At 39.1% G+C, this 22,844-nt stretch overlaps 1 protein-coding gene across 30 annotated transcripts in view; it reads right to left on the reverse strand.

Moving 5' to 3' along the window:
* Window positions 1-18,776: 18,776 nt before the first annotated feature.
* Window positions 18,777-22,844, reverse strand: part of ADGRL2 (adhesion G protein-coupled receptor L2) — a 621,134-nt gene continuing 617,066 nt past the window's right edge. For 20 of the 30 annotated variants that reach the window (XM_053893337.1, XM_053893361.1, XM_053893366.1 and 17 more), the window contains one exon: window positions 18,777-20,811. In XM_053893337.1, coding sequence (XP_053749312.1) covers window positions 20,057-20,811 — 755 coding nt within the window. In that variant the 3' untranslated portion in view covers window positions 18,777-20,056. Of the gene's footprint in view, window positions 20,812-21,522; window positions 21,576-22,844 lie in introns of those variants that run through there. The other 10 variants (XM_053893431.1, XM_053893447.1, XM_019413960.2 and 7 more) reach the window with 6 other exon arrangements.

Raw genomic sequence — 22,844 nt, forward strand, 5'->3', positions numbered from 1 at the left:
CATTTATGAAAGAATGATTTAGAAATGTCTACAGTGCAAAAAATTATATTTTATGAAAAAAATTAGAAATGTCCACAGTCCACAGAGAAATGGCTCATCATCCATTTTTGCCAGATACCCAAGACTTCCATTTACTTACTTGTTCAAAACAATAGTTATTGATTTCTTTACATATTTTTGAAAAGATTTTCTTTACGTATTCATGAAGAAATGATTAGAAAATAAATCTGAATTTTACTTTTCCACAATATTTCCACCTTATATATCAGATGAGAATTGACAGCTCAACTTTTCTTAAGTTATAAAAAGAATATTCCTCTTTCTAGTTAGGAACATTGAGGTCTTCATGGCTACCAAAAATCCAGGTATCAAGTACAAGATGAAATGGTAGCATAAAGTTACGTTTGGTTTTTTGTTGCTTGTCTGGCTCTTTTGGTTCTCAATTAAATTACTAGAAACATTATGGTGACTTAAGAATCAAAGTAGTCTAAAAGAAAGAGAACTGGACATATTGGTGTTGATAAGTTGGCCTTCTGTTCTTAGATCTTCCAGGCTTGACTGGCCTTGGGAAGTAAGTCAATGCCTCTGTTGCCTTTATTCTTCACTGGGCTCCCTCCTCTAAGTAAAATAGGAATGAGAACTGCCCTCCTACTGTTCAGGGATATGATAAGAGGACAATAAATAATAAAAATGCAAAACACGTATGCTTAACCAGCTAAATTATTACCATATTGTTTTTTGATGGCCTCTGGTTACCAGTTAGTTTGTGACAGGCTCTGTGCTAAGTACTTCGTATACGTCATATCTTTTAATCCTTAAATAAACTATAGTATTACTGTCTTTTTGGAGTTATACAACTCTAACCAATTCAGTTTATGCATCCCCCAAGGTCTGCTCGTTTGCTATGCTGTCTGGTCAGAGGGACTGAAGGGAAGGCGGAGCGCTACTCCCCCATCGTGGAGCTAGTCTCTGCTGTCTGCTGTGGCAGGTGTTCCCAGCACCCCCATGTCTCTCACAGCACAGCAGCCTCAGCTCTTGCTTGCTCCTGGACTTCCCTGTCACCACTGAGGCTTGAGATTCTGCCACATCCATGCATATGCCCGTCAGAAATGTCTGGGAGCTCAAATCCCATGGGGCAGATGTTGATCCATGTGAGCTCTTCCCATCTATCCTCCCCGCTGCTTGGAGGCACATTAACTTCATTCAGCTTTGCTGAAGACATTTTGAGAAACAAAACAGTTTATCACGGTTACGGTTTATCAAGTTACGGTCAGCTCTGTAATTTATCCCCCTTAATATTTGTTCTCCTTTCCTGGCCTTGCTCTCCTTTTACTTCACTTCTACTTCCCTGGGTTTCTACTTCCATAAACTATTGGCACTTAACCTCTCACTTCAAATTTTGTCTTATAGAAAACCCATCCTAAGAGAGAAAGCCATCACTAAGAGACCTGATGGAGAATCACAGAATCATAGGCAAAAAATCTATTTGGTAGAGCCACACAAAAAGATAAACCATGTGTCAAGAAAAATTTCCTTCAGATCACTGTTTATCTGACATAAATAATAATATACCCTATCTACAACACAATGCTAAAGAGTAAGAATAACAGCAAACAAGCTCGGAAGAACACCAATATCTCTCTATTAGTTAGAATGGGATATACTTAGGTCATAGTAACAAACCGTCCCCCAAAACGATCCATTCCCCGTGGAATAATGAAGTTGATTCTACTAGGAAGAAATCATGAAGTTAATACTACTAGGAATAAATTGAATGCCACGATAAATGTGGGGTGTGATGCTTTGCTTTAAATTGTTGACTTTAAAGAATGTTCATTGCAATACTGGCATCCAAGTCCAGATTCGATTTTTAAGCATGGAATCATTCCTGAGAGATATTTAGGTTGTACGCCTCAAATTGGCAGGGACTGTGTCTTATACTTTGTATTTATGCTTAGGACAGTGTACCTAGTACAGTGCTAGGCCTCGTTAAACAATTGTTTAGTGACAATTGGACATTGTCAGGTTGGACAATAACGAACTTGCTTTGGAAGGAGGAAAAGAAACGTGTTTACCAAGGCCATAGTAAATAAAAATATAATAAATCAAAATCTGATATATTTATCAGAGTTCACTGAAGCTACTTAATTCAGTAATCTGTCATAGGAGTCAGGTTACTCAATGCCCATTATTACTCAATACCCAGAGTCACTTGGGAAAGTCACCTCAGCCTCATGGGCTTTGGTTTCTTAATCTACAAGTCGGACATTGGAGTAGATGACATCTGTAACTGTCCCTTCTGGAACTTCACTTTATAAGTTTTATCTCAGGTGCACCGGGCCCTGCAGATACCCTACAAAAAGACAGCCCAAGGCCTTTTTGCTCGATCCTCTGCTGCCATCTCGCAGTCAGTCCTGCAGGCACCATCTGCCCGGGATTTGAACTGGAGGAGACCGCTCATTCCGATCTCAGGAATGAAGATGCTGAGGTCGCACCTGCTTGAGTTCCTTGCTGTGCTACAATAAGTGATTGAACGTCAGAGAAAAAGTTAGTTCATGACTCCTAACACAGAAAATGGCGCACTAAATTTTGTCATTTTCCCCACTGTTTTATTATCCTTACCTGTTGAGAGAAAAGTGATTAAGCAGTGAGCGTTAGCTTTACTTGCAGAGTTCGAAGAAACAGTGCATGCTGGTAGAACGGCTCCTGCTCTATGATTAGCTAATGAAGCAGAGGGGAGAGTGTACGAGAAGAAATAATAACAGCCAGCCTAAACCAGGATGCAGGGAGGATGAACACATTCCCAACGGGAAGAGAGGGCAGGCTTGTTAGGTGGAGATTCCCAAAGACACGTGTGGTTTTCACCTTCTTTTTCCTTTTCCTTCTCTCAGGTCTCTGACCTCAAGGTTCAAACCTTGCATCATGAAGCACAAATACACACAGCCAGAATCTGGCCATTCTGCGCACAGCCTTAGTCTGATTCCTCAGAGTAGTGTTACAAAATGGTACCCACTGCAGTACTTATTAATAGTGCAGTGAGTCTCATTGTGCTTTTCTAAGAGAGCTAAATAAAATCACCTCCTGCTGTCTACATGCCTACACTTCAGCCACACGATATTAATGTAGTCAAATAGAATTATCCAACCTGGATGATATTAGTGCAAAAGCAGGCCTATTCTAAATAAGTATTACATTATGTTTTGCGTTCAGCAGTGATGGTTTTCGAGGAGTGAACAAGCAGCACGTTAGAATAAAGGAGAGATTCAATATCACACTCTCGGTCGTGATGGGCTGCAGGGGGGAAGGGAAATGAAAGAGATCTTTGAAGACTGTAAGGGAAGGCTTTTGGCAAACCCAAGCAGGGGAAACACTGTAGACACAGAGACTGGAAAGCATAAAGGTCTGCAACTAGAAGAAAATTGAGGTGTCTCCAGAACGAAGGAGAGCAGAAACTGAATGAAGGGTGGAAAATCGAATTGAGTGGTAAGGAGATTAGTATGGGAGGAGAGAGAAGAATGGGTAAGAGATGCCAAGAATGACTAGAATGAGCGGAAGAAGGGACGAGGGAGTCTCACTGCCTGCTCATACTACCAATATGCATGGTCCTCTTTCCTTGCACGTACAACTGGAGGTCCTGGTTCCTAAATCTCTTCTCTTCCTCTATTGTCTTGGGAGTTATGAGCATCTAAATCCTGTCACTAGTGGTTCATTGTTTGAACTTGATGAGACTCAAAAGAATTGCCAAAAGGTCTTCAACTTTAGAACAATTTACCGTAATGGGAGAAAAGGTCAGCTTACCTGCTTGACCCATTCATTCGAGAAACATTTACTGACATCATCTATTCCCTTAACTGCCTGAGTTGATTTGAATCTCTTCGTTATTTAGTCACAAATTCAAAAATAGCCTTGGCTTACTTTTTCATGTATTAAGAGACCTGGGTTTTGGCAGGATATTTAAATTTTGAATAAGCAAATTAAAAACTTATGAAAGTTAATGACCTGGATAATTAACGCATTTCGGAAATTATGGTCAACTGCGTGCAGATACTATTCACGAAATGCAATCCTACCCTCTTTGTGAAATTAATAAAAAGAAAACATCCTCAACTTTCCTTTCCCTCTCATGACATACAATTAGCAATCAAGTTTCTGTATATCCTCTCTCCATAATGTCTCAACCTAGGACCTCCCTCCCATCCCCATTCTTTTCTCCCTTACCTAATATCTAAGCCCTTTCAATATCTCAAGACTACAGTTCTTACCCTGGCACATATTCACCAGTGTAATAAGAACAGTGACCAATGCTGTAAGTATACCATGGTTAGTCATTTCTGTCCTCAGAAATTCACAAAAGCCTGCCTAGAATAAAGTATAAACTTGTATCACAGTATCGTAAATCTCCCACAATTTACCTTCAGGCTCTTTTTCCAACCGGATTGCCCCGCCCCCCCCATGTCCCTTCACATCTCCACATTTCTTGTAACCATTCTGTGCCTTAGCTTCTTCATCTTAGGAAGGGATAATAATACTACCTCCTTCACAGAGTTATTGAAGGAGTAAGTGAGTGTCTGGCACATAGTAAACATTCTCCATATTAATATTATAATTATTTATAACCCTAATGTAAAACCAGCCTTGAATATATGAATATATATGTGTATATGTGCGTGTATATATATATATATATATATATTTTTTTTTTTTTTTTTTTTCTACTTCTCAACTATATGTTCTGCTAGTGTGCAAGTCTTATTTGCTGGGGTGGCTCCCAGTTCTGAGAGAGGCATTTTCACGTTGTTCACACTGTTACCTCGTTTAATCTACTTTACACGGAGTCTGAGAGAATACCTAATTCTCACAAACCCAGAATTCCTTTGGCTGAGAGGATAACTTGCTCTGTTTGCTTGATATGGTAACAGACCAAGTGCCACGTGTAAGTGGACTCTCTGAAGGTAGGGGACTATTTCAGCCTGGAGCATGAAAGCTGGTTTTATTGAGCATTGAGATCTATTTAAAACATGCATTTCTAAAGCTATCTTGCATCAAGTCTGGATTTGGAATCAAAACTTGAGAGGGTTTTTCGTAGAGCTTCTAACCTAAAACAAAAGCACCTGAGCTAGAATAAAATCTCTCTCTGTTTTAAAATATCATCTGGAAAGATTTTTCGAACCATCTTTCATAACCTACTGCAAAATTGGTGCCTTGGAATATCCAAAATGCTGGACTGTAATATAAATTCTCCTGCAAGAACCACTTCTTGTTTTTCTTTCTTCTGTAGAAACAAAACTGATTAGTGCCTTTTGATAACATAATATTTCTACTTTTACTGTTTTAAACAATGCTTTTCCTTAGATTTAATAAATACCAGTTTCTTTGAGTTTGCTGTGGAGATGTCTTAACAATCTAATTATCTCTGTGCTTCTTCATTGAGTTTGCTCAGAAATTCCTACATAAATCTGTAAAGGCCAAAACAGTGCAAAAAACTGTGGGTTCACTGCTGATAAATTTAGTAAAAATAGTAACTCAGGTTCTTCAGTGAGACACTTTGTTATGATGTTGGAACTGCTTATATTACTAACTGATGCGTCCTCCCCTGTAAAAATTTATATGTTTGATCCTAGTAAGCTTGAATACATTTTAATGTTTTTATTAAATATTGATTTTTGCATTTGTTTTCATTATTTCTATGGAGACTTTTATGTTGCATGTGATGACTCATATTTATATAATTTTTCCTTCATTGGTCTTATGATTATAAAATCTTTCTTTTTTTTTTATTATAAAATCTTTCTATATCTAAACATCTCTATCTACATTTTTTAACTTTAAAAATTCCAACTGTTATATTTAACTCTGTAATATTCATGGTTTTCTTTCTTTGTTTGTTTGTTTTTACATGTCTCCTCAGGTAAGATTATCGATTTTTTTTTTCTCCAAAAGTAAAATATTTCCTGCAGTAAAATGTTCCTTTTTTAGTACATTAAGGTCTCATATAGACTCTTTTCAATTAGTCTCTGGGTCTATTTTATACCAGTTGCAGATAGGTTAAATAAATATTTAACTAAATAATTGATATTTCATAATAAACAGGAGATTAAACATGGGCAAATAGTCCAGATAAGCTTTTAAATTATGATACAATATACATAAAATTTACCATTTTAACCATTTTTAAGTATATAGTTCAGTGTCATTAAGTAGATTCACATTGTTATGCGACCATTTCCACCATCCATCTCCAGAACTTGTTTGAACGACCAAAACTACTAAATTTTTTAAGCATTTTATTTAAAAATTATTTTTTAAATTTTATTTGAGAGAGAGAGAGAGAGTGCATGAGCTGGGAATAGGGGTAGAGGAAGAGGGAGAGAGAGAGAGAGAGAGAGAGAGAGAGAGAGAATCTGAAGCAGGTTCCACACTCAGTGTAGAGCCTGACGCTCAATTCCATGACCTTGGGATCATGACCTGAGCTGAAATCGAGTCAGTCACTCAGTGGACTGAGCCACCCAGGTGCCACCCCTGAGATGACTTTTCATTAAGAGAGAAGGCTGATGGGGCGCCTGGGTGGCTCAGTTGGTTGAGCGACCGACTTCGGCTCAGGTCATGATCTCATGGTTTGGAGTTCAAGCCCCGTGTAGGCCTCTGTGCTGACAGTTCAGAGCCTGGATCCTGCTTCGGATTTTGTGTCTCCCTCTCTCTCTGCTCCTCCCCACTCATGCTCTGTCTCTCTCTCAGAAATAAGTAGAAACATTAATTTTTTTTAAAAAAGAAGGCTGATATTCCTTTCCCCTTCTGCTATAATATTTTATCATGGTGCCATTTTGGTTTTCTCATTTACCCAATAGGGTGTGTTACTGACATTGGCCCCAGTCATTTGCCTTCCTGGGGGCAATCTCTTGAGATCCTTAGCTTGTAAGCAGGTTGATATAAATAATATCTAACCCAAATCCCAGTGACTATGTATTCTTGGTAAGGGGCTCTCCTAGACTGACACAAGACCAGATGATACCAAGACTGTTGTTTCAGTTTGACAGGGATCATGAAAAGCTACAGTCTCTAGGATATACCAATGCCATAGCTCTTCCTGACTCTGGCCACAAAAAAGTGCATGAAACTAATGTAACATTGGGTATCAACTATGTTTCAATAATAAAGAAATCAATAAATCAGTGGACTTGGACCAAAGCAGATTGTGGATGAGATTCTTTCAACCAGTTGAAAGCCTGAGTAGAGCAAAAGGTTGACCTCCCCTGAACAAGAGGGAATTCTTCAGCCTGCAGGGCTTGGGACTTAACTGTAGCATCAGCCCTCCCAGTTTCCTGCTCTACCCGCAGATTTTGGACTTGCCAGCCTCCCTCGCAGTGTGAACCAGTTCCTTGAAATGAATCCCTTTCTTTATACATATACACATCCTACTGGTTCTGTCTCTCTGGAGCACCTTGACTAACACAACAAATATCAAAGCCTTAATTTTATTTGGGAAAATTCTTTCCTTACTCAAGACTGTTCATTAAGGGCAAAGTTTACACTGGCTTTCTGATGATCAAACTCAACTCTACAATGAAACAGCCTTCCTTAAACTTTAGTGGGTGATAAAAATCCTCAAGGATATTCTACTTCATTTCAAACACCTCCTTTCACTTCAGGAAAGTAAATCTTCCTCACAAAACTCTGTTAAACCAGGGCCTATGAACATTTAAACTGCATCAGCTTGTTACTGTTAAATATTCATATTTGCACTGCCAAGCAATATTGCATTTTAATACCAACTGCATTTTTCGGAAGGAAAGAGCTTGAACTTGCTGAATCAGATTGTATTGCCGACACTTCCAAACTTCTGTCAAACTCCTCTCAACTCTTTATTATTATTATTATTTTTTGCACACATTCCCACTCTTCTGCACTCATTGGCGCTATTTGTACATTAGTCAATGTATGTCAAGACATTGATAATTAAATTTCACTTGAAGATCAGAGATGAAGTGATTAAATTTAACCTTACATCTTTCTGAAATAGGTAGCTTTCTTGTATTTCACAGAGGGAAAATTCTGCTTGAGTTTCAGGAGGAATATAATTATCTTGTTCAAGATACTAGATCTTGCAAGAAACAATACAATATTATCTTGGGTAGAAAGAGGGTAATCAGAAATTCAAAGCAGGTTTTTTTCTTACAGCTATTTTGCATTTTCAGGAAGTTAACTGTCCTTCCCTCCTACATAGGCATTCGCTACAGCAAAAAGCACCAGGGAAGCCTTTGTTTACCTCCTTCAATGCAACAGAAAAAGGGGAAGAAAATTTGGTGTCGCTTTATGGCAGAAGGATAGACGATGAGGCAATCTAATCACCAAAAGCTTCTGCAATCTCATTGCAATAATACCTGCGATTCCCTTCCTCAAGAAGCTATGAGCAACAGTGTGCCAGGCAGCAAGGTCTCTCTCCCCTCTTACACGGAGCCCTCTCCAGGTCTAGTCACTTGCATTTGGATCTGGGTGCAGGAAAAGGGTGATCTTTGCTCAAAATTGGTCATGGTAGATAAGGCTACCTGGATTGGCAGACCTAGTCTTGCCTACAAGTAATCTAATTCAAATTCACTTCCTAAATTGAAGGGCTATTCAATTTCCTACGGCACTGTAACTTTAATTCAGCTGTTTCCCTTATCCTACATCCAGCACTGATTAAGGAATCTGAATGCAAAAGTCAAAGTTGCATTACAAGCTAAGGCTGTGCATCAGTGCCGAAGTGACAATCATCCCTATTCTCGGTGTGAACTGGGAGCAAGCACTAATTAAAATTATAAGCTAGAGAGAACATGCATTGAAAAAAAGAAGCCGTCCCTAACCAATAATTCCAGGGATAAATTATACTTGATTTGCTAACATATAGAAGTGTCCAGGAACTATGATCTACAAATGTCTTGAATATGGTTCTAATCAATCTGCAGAACAATAATCAAGGAGGCATATAATTAGAACCGACTCATCTGACGAGCAGCGCATAACATTGTCTCACCTTGAAACAGTGCTAATCCCAAACAGAGGCGGTTTTCTCGTTTGAAATGCACCCTGACAGACGTCGAGAAATGCAGTTCTGGACTTCAGAGGTGTCCTGGTAAAGTTTCACTGAGCCTCCAGCTCTTTGGTCGTCCTTCTCTTTTCACTCCGACCCTTGCCACATCTGCTACGTGAATGGGGAAAGGATTCTGACCTGAGATGCCCTTCATGACAGCTCCAAACCCCACTTGGTGATTTACAACCAGTAATGAAAAAGAGCAGACGGGAGACTTTGAGAAAATAGTCACCTTCTTTCACAAGCTACTGACGACCTCTCACAGTTCCTGGTTGCACCAGTGCCCTTGGGGAGGGATAGCATGGGAACAGGAATAAGGAGAAACAAAATTTTGAACGCTGATTACTTGCCTCATCAGTGTTCTAAGGCTTTCTTTTTTTAAAATTTTAAATATGAAATGTATTGTCAAATTGTTTTCCATACAACACCCAGTGCCCTTTCCAACAGGTGCCCTCCTCAAGGCCCATCATCCACCCTCCCCTCCCTCCCACCCCCCATCAACCCTCAGTTTGTTCTCAGTTTTTAAGAGTCTCTTATGTTTTGGCTCCTCCCTCTCTAACCTCTTTTTTTTTTTTCCTTCCCCTCCCCCATGGTCTTCTGTTAAGTTTCTCAGGATCCACATAAGAGTGAAAACATAGGGTATCTGTCTTTCTCTCTATGACCTATTTCACTTACATAACACTCTCCAGTTCCACCCACATTGCTACAAAAGGCCATATTTCATTCTTTCTCATTGCCATGTAGTATTCCGTTGTGTATATAAACCCTATGACCCAGCAATAGCACTGCTAGGAATTTACCCAAGGGATACAGGAGTGCTGATGCATAGGGGCACTTGTACCCCAGTGTTTATAGCAGCACTCTCAACAATAGCCAAATTATGGAAAGAGCCTAAATGTCCGTCAACGGATGAATGGATAAAGAAATTGTTCTAAGCCTTTCTACAGAACACGTTATTCCACGGAAGAGACCAATGAAGTTGGTTATGAAACCAACAAGGTAGAATAATGTAGAAAGAACAATAACTCCTAGTATGTGTTGAAGGTGGTATTTCACCCCATGTCTCTCTAGCTCCAACCTGTCTGTGGCTAAGACCTCATTTCTCTCCATTGTCCTCTTTCTTTCTGACCTTAAACACGCCAAACTCATCCCTGACTCAGAGCCGTTTTACATGGTGTTCATTGTGCCTGGAAGGTTTTCTTTCCAGATCTTCAAACAAGAACCTCTTGGTCACTATTCAGGTGTCCAACTGAGACATGCCTTCCTTGGGAGGCCTTTCCCACATCCTAGCCAGACCAGCTTTCTTACCACGGTATTCTTTATCATTTTACCCCTCAAGGCTCTGTGGCTTTGTGCACAGACTCCGGAGCCAAACTGTCTGGATTGGAACCCTGGTTCTTCTGTGTGCTAACTGTGGGACATAAGGCGGGGGACTTGCACTCTCCACATTTCACATCATCATCTGTAGCGTGGGGATCATGAGAAGAGCTACTGTACCTATCTCCTGGGATTTGTTTTCAAAATACATGAAGTAATACAGGCAAAGCACTTAGAACAGGGCCTGCTACAAATTCCTTGCTGTATACAGCAGCCGATGGTACCATATATGATGCTCTATATGGTGGCCGATGCTATCTTCTCATCTAAATGTTATTGGGAGGGAATCTGTTTTATTCCTTGCTGTGCCCTCGGCAGCAAGAAGGGTACTTGGCACACAATAAATCATGGTGCAATGCCCTCGATATAGTATTGTTGACTAGAGATTCAATGATTCAAGCCCCATCTGATACCGCCCTCCAGGCATTCGAATGGGATAGTATTGGATCAGTCTTAGTTCTGCCGCTTTTTAGCTCTGTGATTTAAAGCTAGTTATTTATAACCTACCCAAGTTTTATCATTTGTGAAGGAGAGATCATAATAGCTACTCTGAGGCTAGCGAAAGAATTCGTGATGTAGTCATCAATGGAACATTATGCGGCAATGAAAAGGAATGAACTACAACTGTGTATGCCTGCATTAACAGATCCCACAAGTATAATGTTGAAGAAAAGAAGGCATCCACAGCATATGATATATTGCCATATTCCACTTTACATAGCTCAAAATAGGCAAGGTTAAACCATGGTGTTAGAAGCCGGGTACTGTTATCCTTGGGGGTATAATTCTGGGAGAGGACACACGGAGGCTTTGGGAGTCCGTATTCTGTTTCCCTTTCTGGGTGCTACATTAGCATGCTGATTTTGTGAGAACTTAGTGAGAGCTTCTCTTATAATTTGTATACTTTGATAATAATAATAATAATAATTGCCTACTTCCTTGTATGGTTGTGAAAATTAAATGAAATAATGTAAATAAGGCACATAGAGATCTCACTAAACACTAATTCCCTTCCCATCTTCTAACGTGGGCAGAAAACAACAGACATCAGCTCCAGCACCCAAGGGGCATTCAAGACCCTTTCATTCTGGCCTTACTACGTCCCCAGACTTTTGGTCACCACACTCATCAGGCACCTTATATTCTTCCAGCCACAAAGAACATCTCCCTCAAATCATCTCATGTCTTTTCACGTGTGTTGGCTTTTCACACAATTTTCCGTCTACTTAGAATGTTCCTTCTCTATTTTGTTCACCTAGCAAACTCCTACTTATCCTTCAAAACCTAGCCTAACACGATCTCCTCAATAAAGCCTTTCTTCCTTTCAGTCAACGCCTCTCTCCTTTGTGCTCTCACAATAGTTAAGCCTTTAGCTTATCATGTTGTAATTATCCTCTTAAATATGTTTTGGTTCCAAGCCAGGTCAGTCGTTGTATCATAACAAGGTCCCTAGGAACTTAGGTTCTCAGGTTCTCCAGTGACTTAGATTTTTAATCTTCAGCGAGTTACTTCACCTTGCTAAGATTTGGTTTCCTCACTTATAAAAATGCAGGTGATAATAGTGTCTATGCCCTAGGACTGTTACAAAAATTAGCATTTTTAAATGAAATAATATTCAGGAAGGGTTTAAATACAGCACTTAGCAAACAATAGGTGATCAATGTTAGTTATTACCACTATTAATTTAGGGGCAGAGACATCCTTCATTTCTGTGTTCCACCACCTACTTTTATACATAGAACACATAGAAGATTAAAGAAAAAGGAAATAAAGCAAGAGACTTGTCTGCTGCTTTGTAGGCAAGAACAAGAAGCAAAAGGAAGGAAAAGAGAAAGTAGAGAAGTAGAGAACTGAGGGGCACACTTCTCTGCATAAGATAAATGTTGTTTTAATTAGCTAAGTTAATATTCCAGAAGGAGACTCAGAGGCCTGCTCCCCTTTGCTCTCGTTAACCCAGATCACCGCAGACAGCCGAGCATCCCCTAGAGTGACCCACCTCTGGCGGCGGGAGCCAGCGGGCTGTGGGTGCATTGTTCCTAAAGTGTTACCGAGCCATCCTAGCCACACAGCTTGAGGCAGATAATGACAATCCAGTTGAAGTCCTGATGACTGATTATTTTCATAAAACTTAAAGTCGGGAGATGTTTATGCTACTCACAATATCTTCCTGAAGAAAAAAGCTACTATCTCTTGAGTGCCTATCACGTGCCAGATGCTGCGCTAAGGCATAAAGTGCTAAGGCACTTTACATACATTACTTCTAATCTGCACGGCAACCCTTGGCAAGGTAGGCTGATTCCAATTTTACGGAGGAGGAAACAATTTGAGAGAGGTGAAGCAATTTGCCCAAGTGAGAGCCAACTTAAACCTATGTCTATGTGAGTCTGAAGATTCCATAACCATTATACCTCTACTTCATTAAATTATTTATATGAATACCTTATCATATACAATAAACACTAAAACTGGGATAAATATATAAGAATTGCAAGTAGGATTGAAATGCTGGAGACTGTTTTCAAGGCTGCCGTTTTTTGCGGCTGTAACTCTGGTTGACTACTACTGAAAAAGAAAAGTTAAGAAAAAAAATGAAAAGAAACAGAAGGAACTTTTTTGTTTTGCAAAGAACGTGAAGGGCAAAAAGAAAATCAGGCAATTAGGAAGTAAAATTAAAAAGACATTTAAAATGAGCAATTTATATCCCAATAAAGATGAAAGGTTAATACTAAAAAATAATATAAAATAGATAAGATTTTTAAAAATGCTTACGAAGCTAGAAGACAATGAGATTAAAGAGGAAATCTGCACACTAAAATATATACTCTAGCAAGAATAAAGGCTCAAATCCGTGAAGTGAAAAGATGATACACGAAAGGAGATACGATTAAGAACTAAAATGGTTTTTCTTAATAAAATAAATACCACCACCACCAAAAACCAAAAAGCTTGAAGAGAAAATGGAGAGAGAGTAAGGAACGACGGGGAGCAAGCAGGAGCCAGCCACAGGAGTGAGTAGCACCAAGGCCATTCAGACAGCCCCCAGGTGCAGTGGCTGGGAGAAGAGACAGTGTCCAATTTGACAGGAGCCCACGTATAGTCTCAGATCCCTATGTATTCTTCCCTTAACCTCCATTACCCCCAAGACCAGCTACTTAATGAGCAGAAAAGTCAGTACACATGGCTTTTGGTACTGCCTAACTGCTAGGATGGAGATGGGGGGGGGGGGGGGGGCCTGTAGGCAGACTGTCCCTAGGGGCAGAATTAAACAGTGCTTAAGGGCCTGGGCTCAAGCATGAGGCTGAGTTCCAATTCCCGCACACTGCTTTGTAGTTGGCTAAGTTGACGCTTAGGTCCTCAGTGTCCTCCCTTGTAAGAATACTTGCATTCAACAGTTGTGGGAATTAATGCAATAAATCAGAAAGCTCAGTGTAATACCTGTCTTAGTGGGCTACATTTCCAACAAACTCTTCATTTTTCAAAGGAAAAGAATAGGTCTCTGGCCAAATGTTAAAGACAATGCTAGATTACAAACTTGAAAAGCCCTAAACACTGAAATACACACACACACACACACACACACACACACACACACCCCTCACCTTACACACCATTTAAATTTAAAACAATACTAACTCTTAAAAGAGTTAAGGGAACTCAACTATTTTGATTGTTTGCATGGCTTTTCCATTGTTATTATGACTTGACTGTGAAGGAAAATAAAAAGCATGTACTCGAATAAACTATCATTTTTTGTGATTGTTGACTGAGTAAGCCAGTATTATTTTAGTGGTCAGGTGAGGACTAGAAATTTGACATCCTGAATCAAAATCTTCTGTTTTTGTTTTTGTTTTTGATTCCTACCAACAATTCCCTCATGATGATCTTTTATTTCCCAAGGGAAATAGTAAATTAGTAACCAACACACTTTACGTTCAACTACAACTCATCTATCTAATGGGCCCACTTCTAAAATTTGAGGTAGATGGTCTTTTACCAGGGGTATCTTTCTCTGAAACACTTTGACTTAATTAACTGACTTTTTTACTTCACTTTCCTTTACAGCTCTAAAAACTCAAAACCAATCAACCTGTTCTCTCCGACTACAATCAGAGAGAGTGCATGAAGGATAAAGAATATTCTTGGAACTTAGAGTAAAATCAGAGGTGACATATGTTGGCTTAAATGCCCAAACTCTGTAGTCAAACAAACATCATGTTAGGGCAGGTCTGGCCACTCACCAGCTGTGAGACCTTAAGCAAATCACTTATCTTCTTTTGTAAAAGTAGATAATGAGTACTGTTCTCAGAGGCTTATGGAGAGGATTAAATGCGATAAAGCAGAGCCTGGCACCTACGAAGCATCTACTAAATAGTAGGTGCCAGCACTTTCGTTGCGATATGTGAAATTAGGAAACGCGACATCATTTAGTCTGAGATCTCTTTTAAAAATTACACAGCAATTCTTGTTTTGTAGCTCCTTTGTTCTACCCCCGAAAGAATTTACTGTGTGCTAATGCAATGTTTTGGTTTAAAAGCCATCTATCAGGATTGATATTTCAGCAGAAAAACATAAGTGAATCTTTCATCTAATCAATATCTCTGATACCTATCATTATTATTCCTGGGGGTTCTATACAGTAGCTGTCAGCCTTTCTAAGAGAATACCAAAAGATCGGTTATTTTATGCCTAATAAAATCAAACAGCAAAAGCCATGTTGCTGTGACTGCCAAAATGCTTTTTAAAAAGCTTAGTTCTGACATATGATTTAAAAATGCTTATGAAAAACATTCCGAAAACTACTCCAAACTCCATCATTCATCACTGGTCTCTTTTGCTCAGACAACACTGGTTTGCTTAAGACTAACTTTGCCTTTTAAACATTTCTAAGGGATTTTTGTCTTAGAGTTTCAATAAGCAAACAATAGGAGAAATGTGTGGAAGATTCACAGAGCAGTATTTTTTTTTTCCCAAAGCAGGTGAGGATTTTGGTCAGCTCAGTTGTATTGGGTTATTCGCTTTGTTTCTTATTCCGTACAGTGACCTCTAATGTTAAATGCTAGCATACCTAACAACAATTTACCATGTATTCAGAAAAAAATGTTACCAGTTAAAACAATAGGCTTTAAAAATCAAACTGACATCTGAAGACTTCTTTCTCAGAAAGAAAGCTTACTGCACATTCAGTAAACAGTAAAGCTGTCAGGAAAAGGATGAAGAATCCAGAGAAATCTTATTAAGAGCTGAGGGGTGATCCACTGCCAATATTTGAAAAATATTTACAGTAGACTTAGTAAGCCTTATTATATGGTGCACCTACAGCTTATTATTAATGCCTTCTGACAGATACGTCACCCTGGTGTTGACAACTCGGTGACCACAGTGCCTTGAAATGAACTTGGATAATGTACAGGAGTTTCCATTAGTCCCATGCATTTTGGAACGAAGTGCCAGTAAGATGCACAAAGTATATGTGGGTCAAGCGTGTGATCTTCTAAACATTCAAGGTTTTGTTTGGTGCCTTTAGCTCATGTGTTTCTATGATCCTTTGGAGAAAGACTCGAAGTGACATAACAGAAAATCCTCGTTCTATACCATTCAAATGATAATTAAGACGGCCAGGAAATAATCTGCAAACCCCCAACTATTCACTCGCTAATGCTTCTAGTCTGCCAATACATACTATTTAAGGACTACTCAAAATCAACTTGATGCTCACCAGCAGGAAGTGGTGATATAGCATGTTCACCAAAAAGCATACGCATTTTATTGCCCTGTGAAGCAATCCTCATCTATATTCAACATGACAGTAACTCTTCATACTGATGTGTGAGATTAAATGCAACAATTTTGTGGTAAGAGAAATCTCTGGAACACAGGATTGTGTGAACACTTGCTCCTAAGTTTTACTCGTAAAATACTGCAGGGATTACAGTCTTTAAAGAAAATTTCAGTATCAAATATGAAGAGCTATTTTCATTTCAGAAATTCAACTTGCATGCATTCAGTCAAGTGTTTCTACTTACAAGGTTATAACTGCAATAAAAATTTTATGAGTTAAAACTCTTTACAAAACACTCTATCTCATGAGAACATCTTGAAGGTCAATCTTAAGCCTGAAGTTCAAAGTTGAATTGATGGAAACATACATTTTCTTTTTTTTTTCTCACTGAAATACATAAAGCAGGCATCCCTTTAACAAGTGCATATGAATTTGTCTTTTGAAGTGTGTTAACGAATTTGTGTGTAATGCTTCTTCGTGGAGAGAGGATGGTGTTGGTGCTTTGTGAAATATCTGTAGCTGTTGTTTTACTGGTTAAAATATTGTATGTAACTACCCTCGAATGCGTAGGGGTTTGAACTGACAACTATTTAAGTACTTTATAGATTTGTATGGATCCTCTTCCTTATACATAAATGATTTTAAAAGCCTGTAAGAGGAATCGGCCATCCATGTGTGTCTGTATATGTGTGTGTATATATATATGTAAGAACAAAACCAAGCCTATATTTTAAAATAATAAAAGAGGTCAATCTGGACTGTATCAAGCTGCAACTGTAATAAATGGAAAAAAATTTCCTTATTATTAGTAGACCAGTTATGTCTGTCCCTGGGAATAGGTACAACAGTGTGAATAAAAGTTCACAGTCGTGACTATCACAAAAAGAAACAATCAAGGATGTGGAAATTCTATACCCAATGAAGTCTGAGAAGTCTCCAAAAAATCATTGTGCTAATAAATAAAATAATGTGTCAGTCAATAGATTAATTTAAACATAAACGTTAATTCGTACCAGGGGACCTCCTGAAAGTTTTAAAAATTTCCTTTGAGAGAGTGCGTGTGCAAGCAGGGGAGAGGGGCAGAGGGAGAGAGAGAGAGAGAGAGAGACAAAGAGAGACAGAGAGAGACACAGAGAGAATCTTAAGCAGGCTCCATGCTCAGAGTGGAGCCCAGTGCAGGGTTCAAGCCCATGACCGTGAGCTCATGACCTAAGCTGAAATCAAGAGTCAGACGCTCAACCAACTGAACCACTCAGGAGCCCCCTGAATGGAATTTAAGGTAACATTTATACACTTTAAAAAAGAAATCTGTTTTAAAGTTGATTCTTCTTTTGGTGACAAAGATGAAAGATGGCTCCCAAATTGTCTTCTCTAATAGAGGCAATCCATAATAGATTACGTTTTCTGAAGAGAACAGTAACCATTTAGGTACCATGTCCTTATGTACTCGTTCACATCATACCAGTTTTAAGAACTGCCTGAAGAGAAAGAAATAGCACTAACTGAATAATGAATGCAACTTTTTTTGGGGGGTGGGTGGGTAATTCATTACTGAACCAGCCTGACGCTACTTGGCTTGTACAACTGGGAAGTATATATCCTGCAACACTGTATAGTTTGATAGGGAAAAGTGTATCAAAATAGAAAATTAAAACTTTTGATTATTTGATAATGCTTCTAAATAAAGTTTTGTAAACTCCTGAAGAAGTTTAGCCAAAGAGATAAAAATACCCTTCTCAGAGGATTGTCAAATCTGTTTGAATATCAACATAATTTCTTATAATCAATTTCCAACTCAAATATTAGCCAAATGTGGATACACTCCTCTGTGGTTACCCTATTATTAAAAGAATCCTTTATTAGTGTCTGCCTTACTGTGCCTGCATTTAGATCTATGAACATACACTTTTTCCCTCTCATTATTCTTTTTAAATTCAATAGGCATGACGAAGTGTGTCCACATAAAAAAAGAAAAAGTTACTTTTAACTTCGTGGAAGCACTTGAGAACCACTACCCTTTAGAAGAATTTGGTATAAATGCTTATGATGTAGACAGGAAAAATCTATTTGTTGAGATTCAATTATATGATTTTTGAACATTTTCATGATAACAAATATCGTCATTCGCAGCTGCCTGTAGGGAGAGCTATAATCCTCAAATCGTAAAAGTATGTTCACAGAATTTCTTCTCAATTCTGCTGAAAAATCAATGTTTTTTATGATGCCCAAATTCTATTGTAGAATTTCCAACCCTTCTTTATTTTTGTTTTAGGTCTGATGCAATGCAACAAGCAAAAGTACGTTCCGTGTGTTTGTCTTCTGAAACTCATCTGCCAGATTCTGTGCATGGGTAATGGGCAATTAGAAGACAAATGTATTCTTTACAGCACCTAGAACCATCAGGCAACTTAACTGTATTCTTTCTCATACCCATGGGTTAATATTATGAAAGGACCTATGCATGCCGTGGGACAGTGGGGGTGGGGGGGAGGGGTAAGAAAGGACCAGTGTGTTAAAGCCAATCACGTATCATACATAAAAGTGCACGTTAACTACTTGAAAAAAATTCACATTTATTTACTGTCAAACCGTGTTAAACTTTACACTGGATATTAGTGATGGGCTCATTATTAACAGGTTTACACAAAGGGATGAAAAGAAAAGCAGAATTTTGCTGAAACAATTTACATTTCATTAGAACTTTATCATAAAATAAATTAATTACTAAATATAGGCAGAAGGAATATGGAAGAGTAATATTTAGGTTTTATTTTCTTTTTTAAAAAAGAAGAGGCACCTTTTGTTCACTAGGAAGTTTGTGAGAAGTGCCCAGTGCCCTCATTGCCCTCTGTTCAAGAATAAACAGAGGGGGAACACACACTCTTTTCTAGATTTCACCACATTTGTGCAAGGCATGGCGTAACTGGCTTCAAAGAGTTTTTTCCCCCCATAGAACACGCTCTTTTGGCAATAAGAAATTTAAATGTAAGAATAAAGACGGACTTGTCAAAGCAGAACACTGTGTACAGTGGAAAATAAGTGAAAATGGGTAGAACTTACCATGACAAAGTGTAAGAAAAAACATTTCATAACATATGTGCAACCAAGAGCTTTCCACAATATTTTCTTCAAACTCTTTAAAATTATTTTAATGACAATTATATTTCAGTTGGACACAAATGTATTTATTTTACCCTAGCAATAGAACAAAATATAATTTCTTTAGCCATTTTTCATGAGAATAGTTCATTGTACAGTTGAGGAAAGCATATGAAATAAGGCCTGTGGCTTGATTGCTAGTGGTTAAACATGTTTTCAATCTTTGCCTTAATGTAAAAGATTTGCAGTGAACCGCAAACGGACGCAGAATCTCTCTCCTGCTTTTCCAAGTCTTGTCAGGAACAGTAAGGTACAGTAAATTTGTCCCACAGGATTTTAAAGCCTACGTCTTGTATATAATACAATGCAGGCCCTACAAAAACGGTGCAGCCGTATTTACAAATTTAGTTCACAGACTGCTGCAGTAAAATGGCTGGAAAGTTTTGCTTTGCTTGCTTCACAATTTCTCTAAACAGCAGCAGAATCTTAAAATACCTGGTTGGCATCTCTTTTCTTTGTAACAAATAATCATTTTAGTATACTCTGTGTATATACAAAGTTTTTGTACGTTTTATAAAAATTCACAGAACTTCAAGGTTCAGTCCTCTTTTTACACTGGAGAACCACAGGTCAACAGGGCCATCTCTTCAGGTGGAGGCCGAGGGAGCTGCGCTGGGCCAGCGGAGTCTTTACGAATACTTGCGTGTGGCCCCTGGGATTCCTCAGCTGCACTGTTAAAGACTTGTTACCAGCTGCATTTGTCCTTCTCTAACGTCTCCTTCAGGGATACACCCTTCCTTGTTAATGGGGATGATGTAACCATCGCTGTTGCCCCTGCTGATCTGATAACACATCTGAAGCTGATGGCCAGCTCCAAGATTTGGCATGCTTTTGTAGTAAATGTCCTCGTTCTCACTCCTCCTGGAGGGAGAGAGGTCTTCTTCCACGTCGGGGCTGCTCTCTTGATAGGGAGAGTCTCTAAGATTGGGCATGCTTGTGTAGAGAGAGTCTCTGTTGGGGGACTGCAGGTGGTCCTCCGCCTCGGCCGTCAGCTGGGAGACGTAGCTGTCAGTCCCCTGGGGCTTCACCTTCTTCTGGGGCTGGTACAGAAGGGAGTGAGTCCGCTGAGGAATGAGCGGCGCCTCGAGCTCTTTGTGATGGAGCTCCAGCCCCGGGTTGTCGCTGTGCATGAAAGACGAAGCGTCGGCCACGATGGCGTCATCTTCGCTGCTGCTGCCTCCAATCACGGGCTTGACTGGTAGCGCGAGCTCGAGGTTGTGAGTCTTGCCGCCGCCCCGAAGGTTGTTGTGCACTAATTCTGAAATGATCATTTTCTCAAAAGCAGTATCATTCAGACTTAGTCCACAGTCCACAACTTGCACGCTGTCGTTATAGTCCCCCTTGCGCAGTGAGTAGCTGTTGTTAAAATTACCATTTAGCGGTAGAGTATCCATGGCACTTGTATCCCTGGCATTGTTCAGTGAATGTCCTGAAACGGAAAAGGGAGGGGGTTTCCGTTATTGCCTCTGTTCCTTCCCAGAGAGCCTTTACTTCTTTTGCACAAAACTTTTTAATGTCGTTCAGGACAAAGTTGTATTTGAAAGCTAACCCTCGAAAAGTGCCAGGCTTTCCCGCGTTCCCAACTGTAGACAGTTGCAACCCCTTAGATAATAGGAGAAAGTGTGAAAGAATACTACTATTTTTCCAGGGAGGGAAGACGGCATACGGAATATTACTTTATCAATTTGGGGGAGAGAGTAAGCAGTAAGTATTCATTGATTTTTTGGTCAAATCTCTCTGACACTCTCACAAAGAAGACTTCACTCCATGCCCTTGCATAGTTAATGCAAAGCAATTCATTAGTGACATTTACATTTTAAAGTACGAGACTATGGTTTGTAAAAATAAAATTAACAGAATTTGTCCTAAACAACACTAAATTAAAAAGGAATAAGTCACATACAAAAACCGAAGGCAAATGTACAACATAAACCCACATAACTGGCAAGCAACTTTTTAAACAACATTCTAACATTTCCTTTTTCTGGAGATGAAGTAAAAAAAAGAATGAAAAAAAATGGGACAGGTACAAAGAATTCATGTTAAACAAAGACAGCCACAGCCATCTCTCATACTGACTGGACCAGGGGCCCACAAGCACCATCCAACAACACGATAGACAGCAGGTGGAATGACTCACTTTGGACAACTCACATCATGTCTGTCTGCTCAGGCTATCTGGCCTAAGAGTAGCTGATATATAAAAGAAAGTAAAATGATTTATTGTAACATGATGAAGAATTTCTAAGCTTCTCAGCAACTTAGTCAGAGCAAGGGTTCAACAAATTAGATTACCAGCAATAGCAGCCTTTTACTTTTTCCTTTAATATTCATTATCTTGAGTTTTTGTTCTTTTGGCACTAAGACTCTCTCTAACAGCAATGGCCCCAGGCTCCTAATGGTCAAAGTTTGCCTGCAGCCCTGCAGTCTGCATCAGTCACAGTGACAGCACCGAATGAACCAGCAGAGTCTACTGTACGAGACTGGCCCAGAGACACCATGGGCATGGAGGTTAAACGCAGAAATGTTGGAGGTTTCTTAAGTATGGGTCACAGAAATCAAACCAATAATAAATATTAACTATGGAATGGGAAAAGGGTGTCAGCCTTGGCTAATATAATTTTGTCTCTAAAGGAATGAAAGATTGGATACGTCTGCTGAAGATATGAGAAGAGGTTTAGGAGGAAAAAAAATATGGTAACATGCTCTCTTTGAATCAGAGTTGTATTTTCTACAGACACATAAACATGTAAACTAAGACATCACAGTGCTTTTCAGGCAAATGAAAATCAAAAGTTTCAGAGAAAATTAAATGGTCTGCACCATGGAAAGTTAGGTTATTCATTCTCAAAATCCTAGAGAAAAAAAAAATCACTTGTTTACAGATAGGTCTGGAAAAAAAAAATGAAATGATGTTATTGAAATGAAACTGACCACTGTGAGGCTGCTGCATTGTATGCAAGGCTTGGAGGAGTCTAGGAAAAATTGAATTCTTGGAAAAAATAGGAAATTTCCCTTTTTTAGTGCTGACTCCGCTCTTAAAGCTGCAGATTATCCTAGAAAACTCAATTTCACGACCAATAAACATGTGGTAACTGTTCAATAAGTTCTCATTAGCAGAAACAGGAGAAAGTGTGTGTGTGGGGGGGGTGTTTGTTGGTGACTCATATTGTCTGAGAAACTCTGATCCAACTTCTACATTTGAAAAACGGACACTGTAATTTTTATCCTGCGCCACGTATAACAAAAGGAAGTCATGATAGCATTTGTAAGGCTTCCTTTAGCTTGACTGACGCAATTTTCTAGCTTTCTCGATTCATGCATGTGCCACCATCTTTGCTTAGAAAACATTTGGTGTTGTAAGTTACAGGCGACACACAGAGCACTTGTTAGCATTTGTTCCCTCCACAGAGGTTCAGTCTGGTCATTTTTTCTTTCTTTTTATCATTGCTTAATAAACAT

The sequence above is a fragment of the Panthera pardus genome, unplaced genomic scaffold (assembly GCF_024362965.1).
Source record: "Panthera pardus isolate Hobbes unplaced genomic scaffold, ASM2436296v1 HiC_scaffold_11, whole genome shotgun sequence".
Classification (NCBI taxonomy): domain Eukaryota; kingdom Metazoa; phylum Chordata; class Mammalia; order Carnivora; family Felidae; genus Panthera; species Panthera pardus.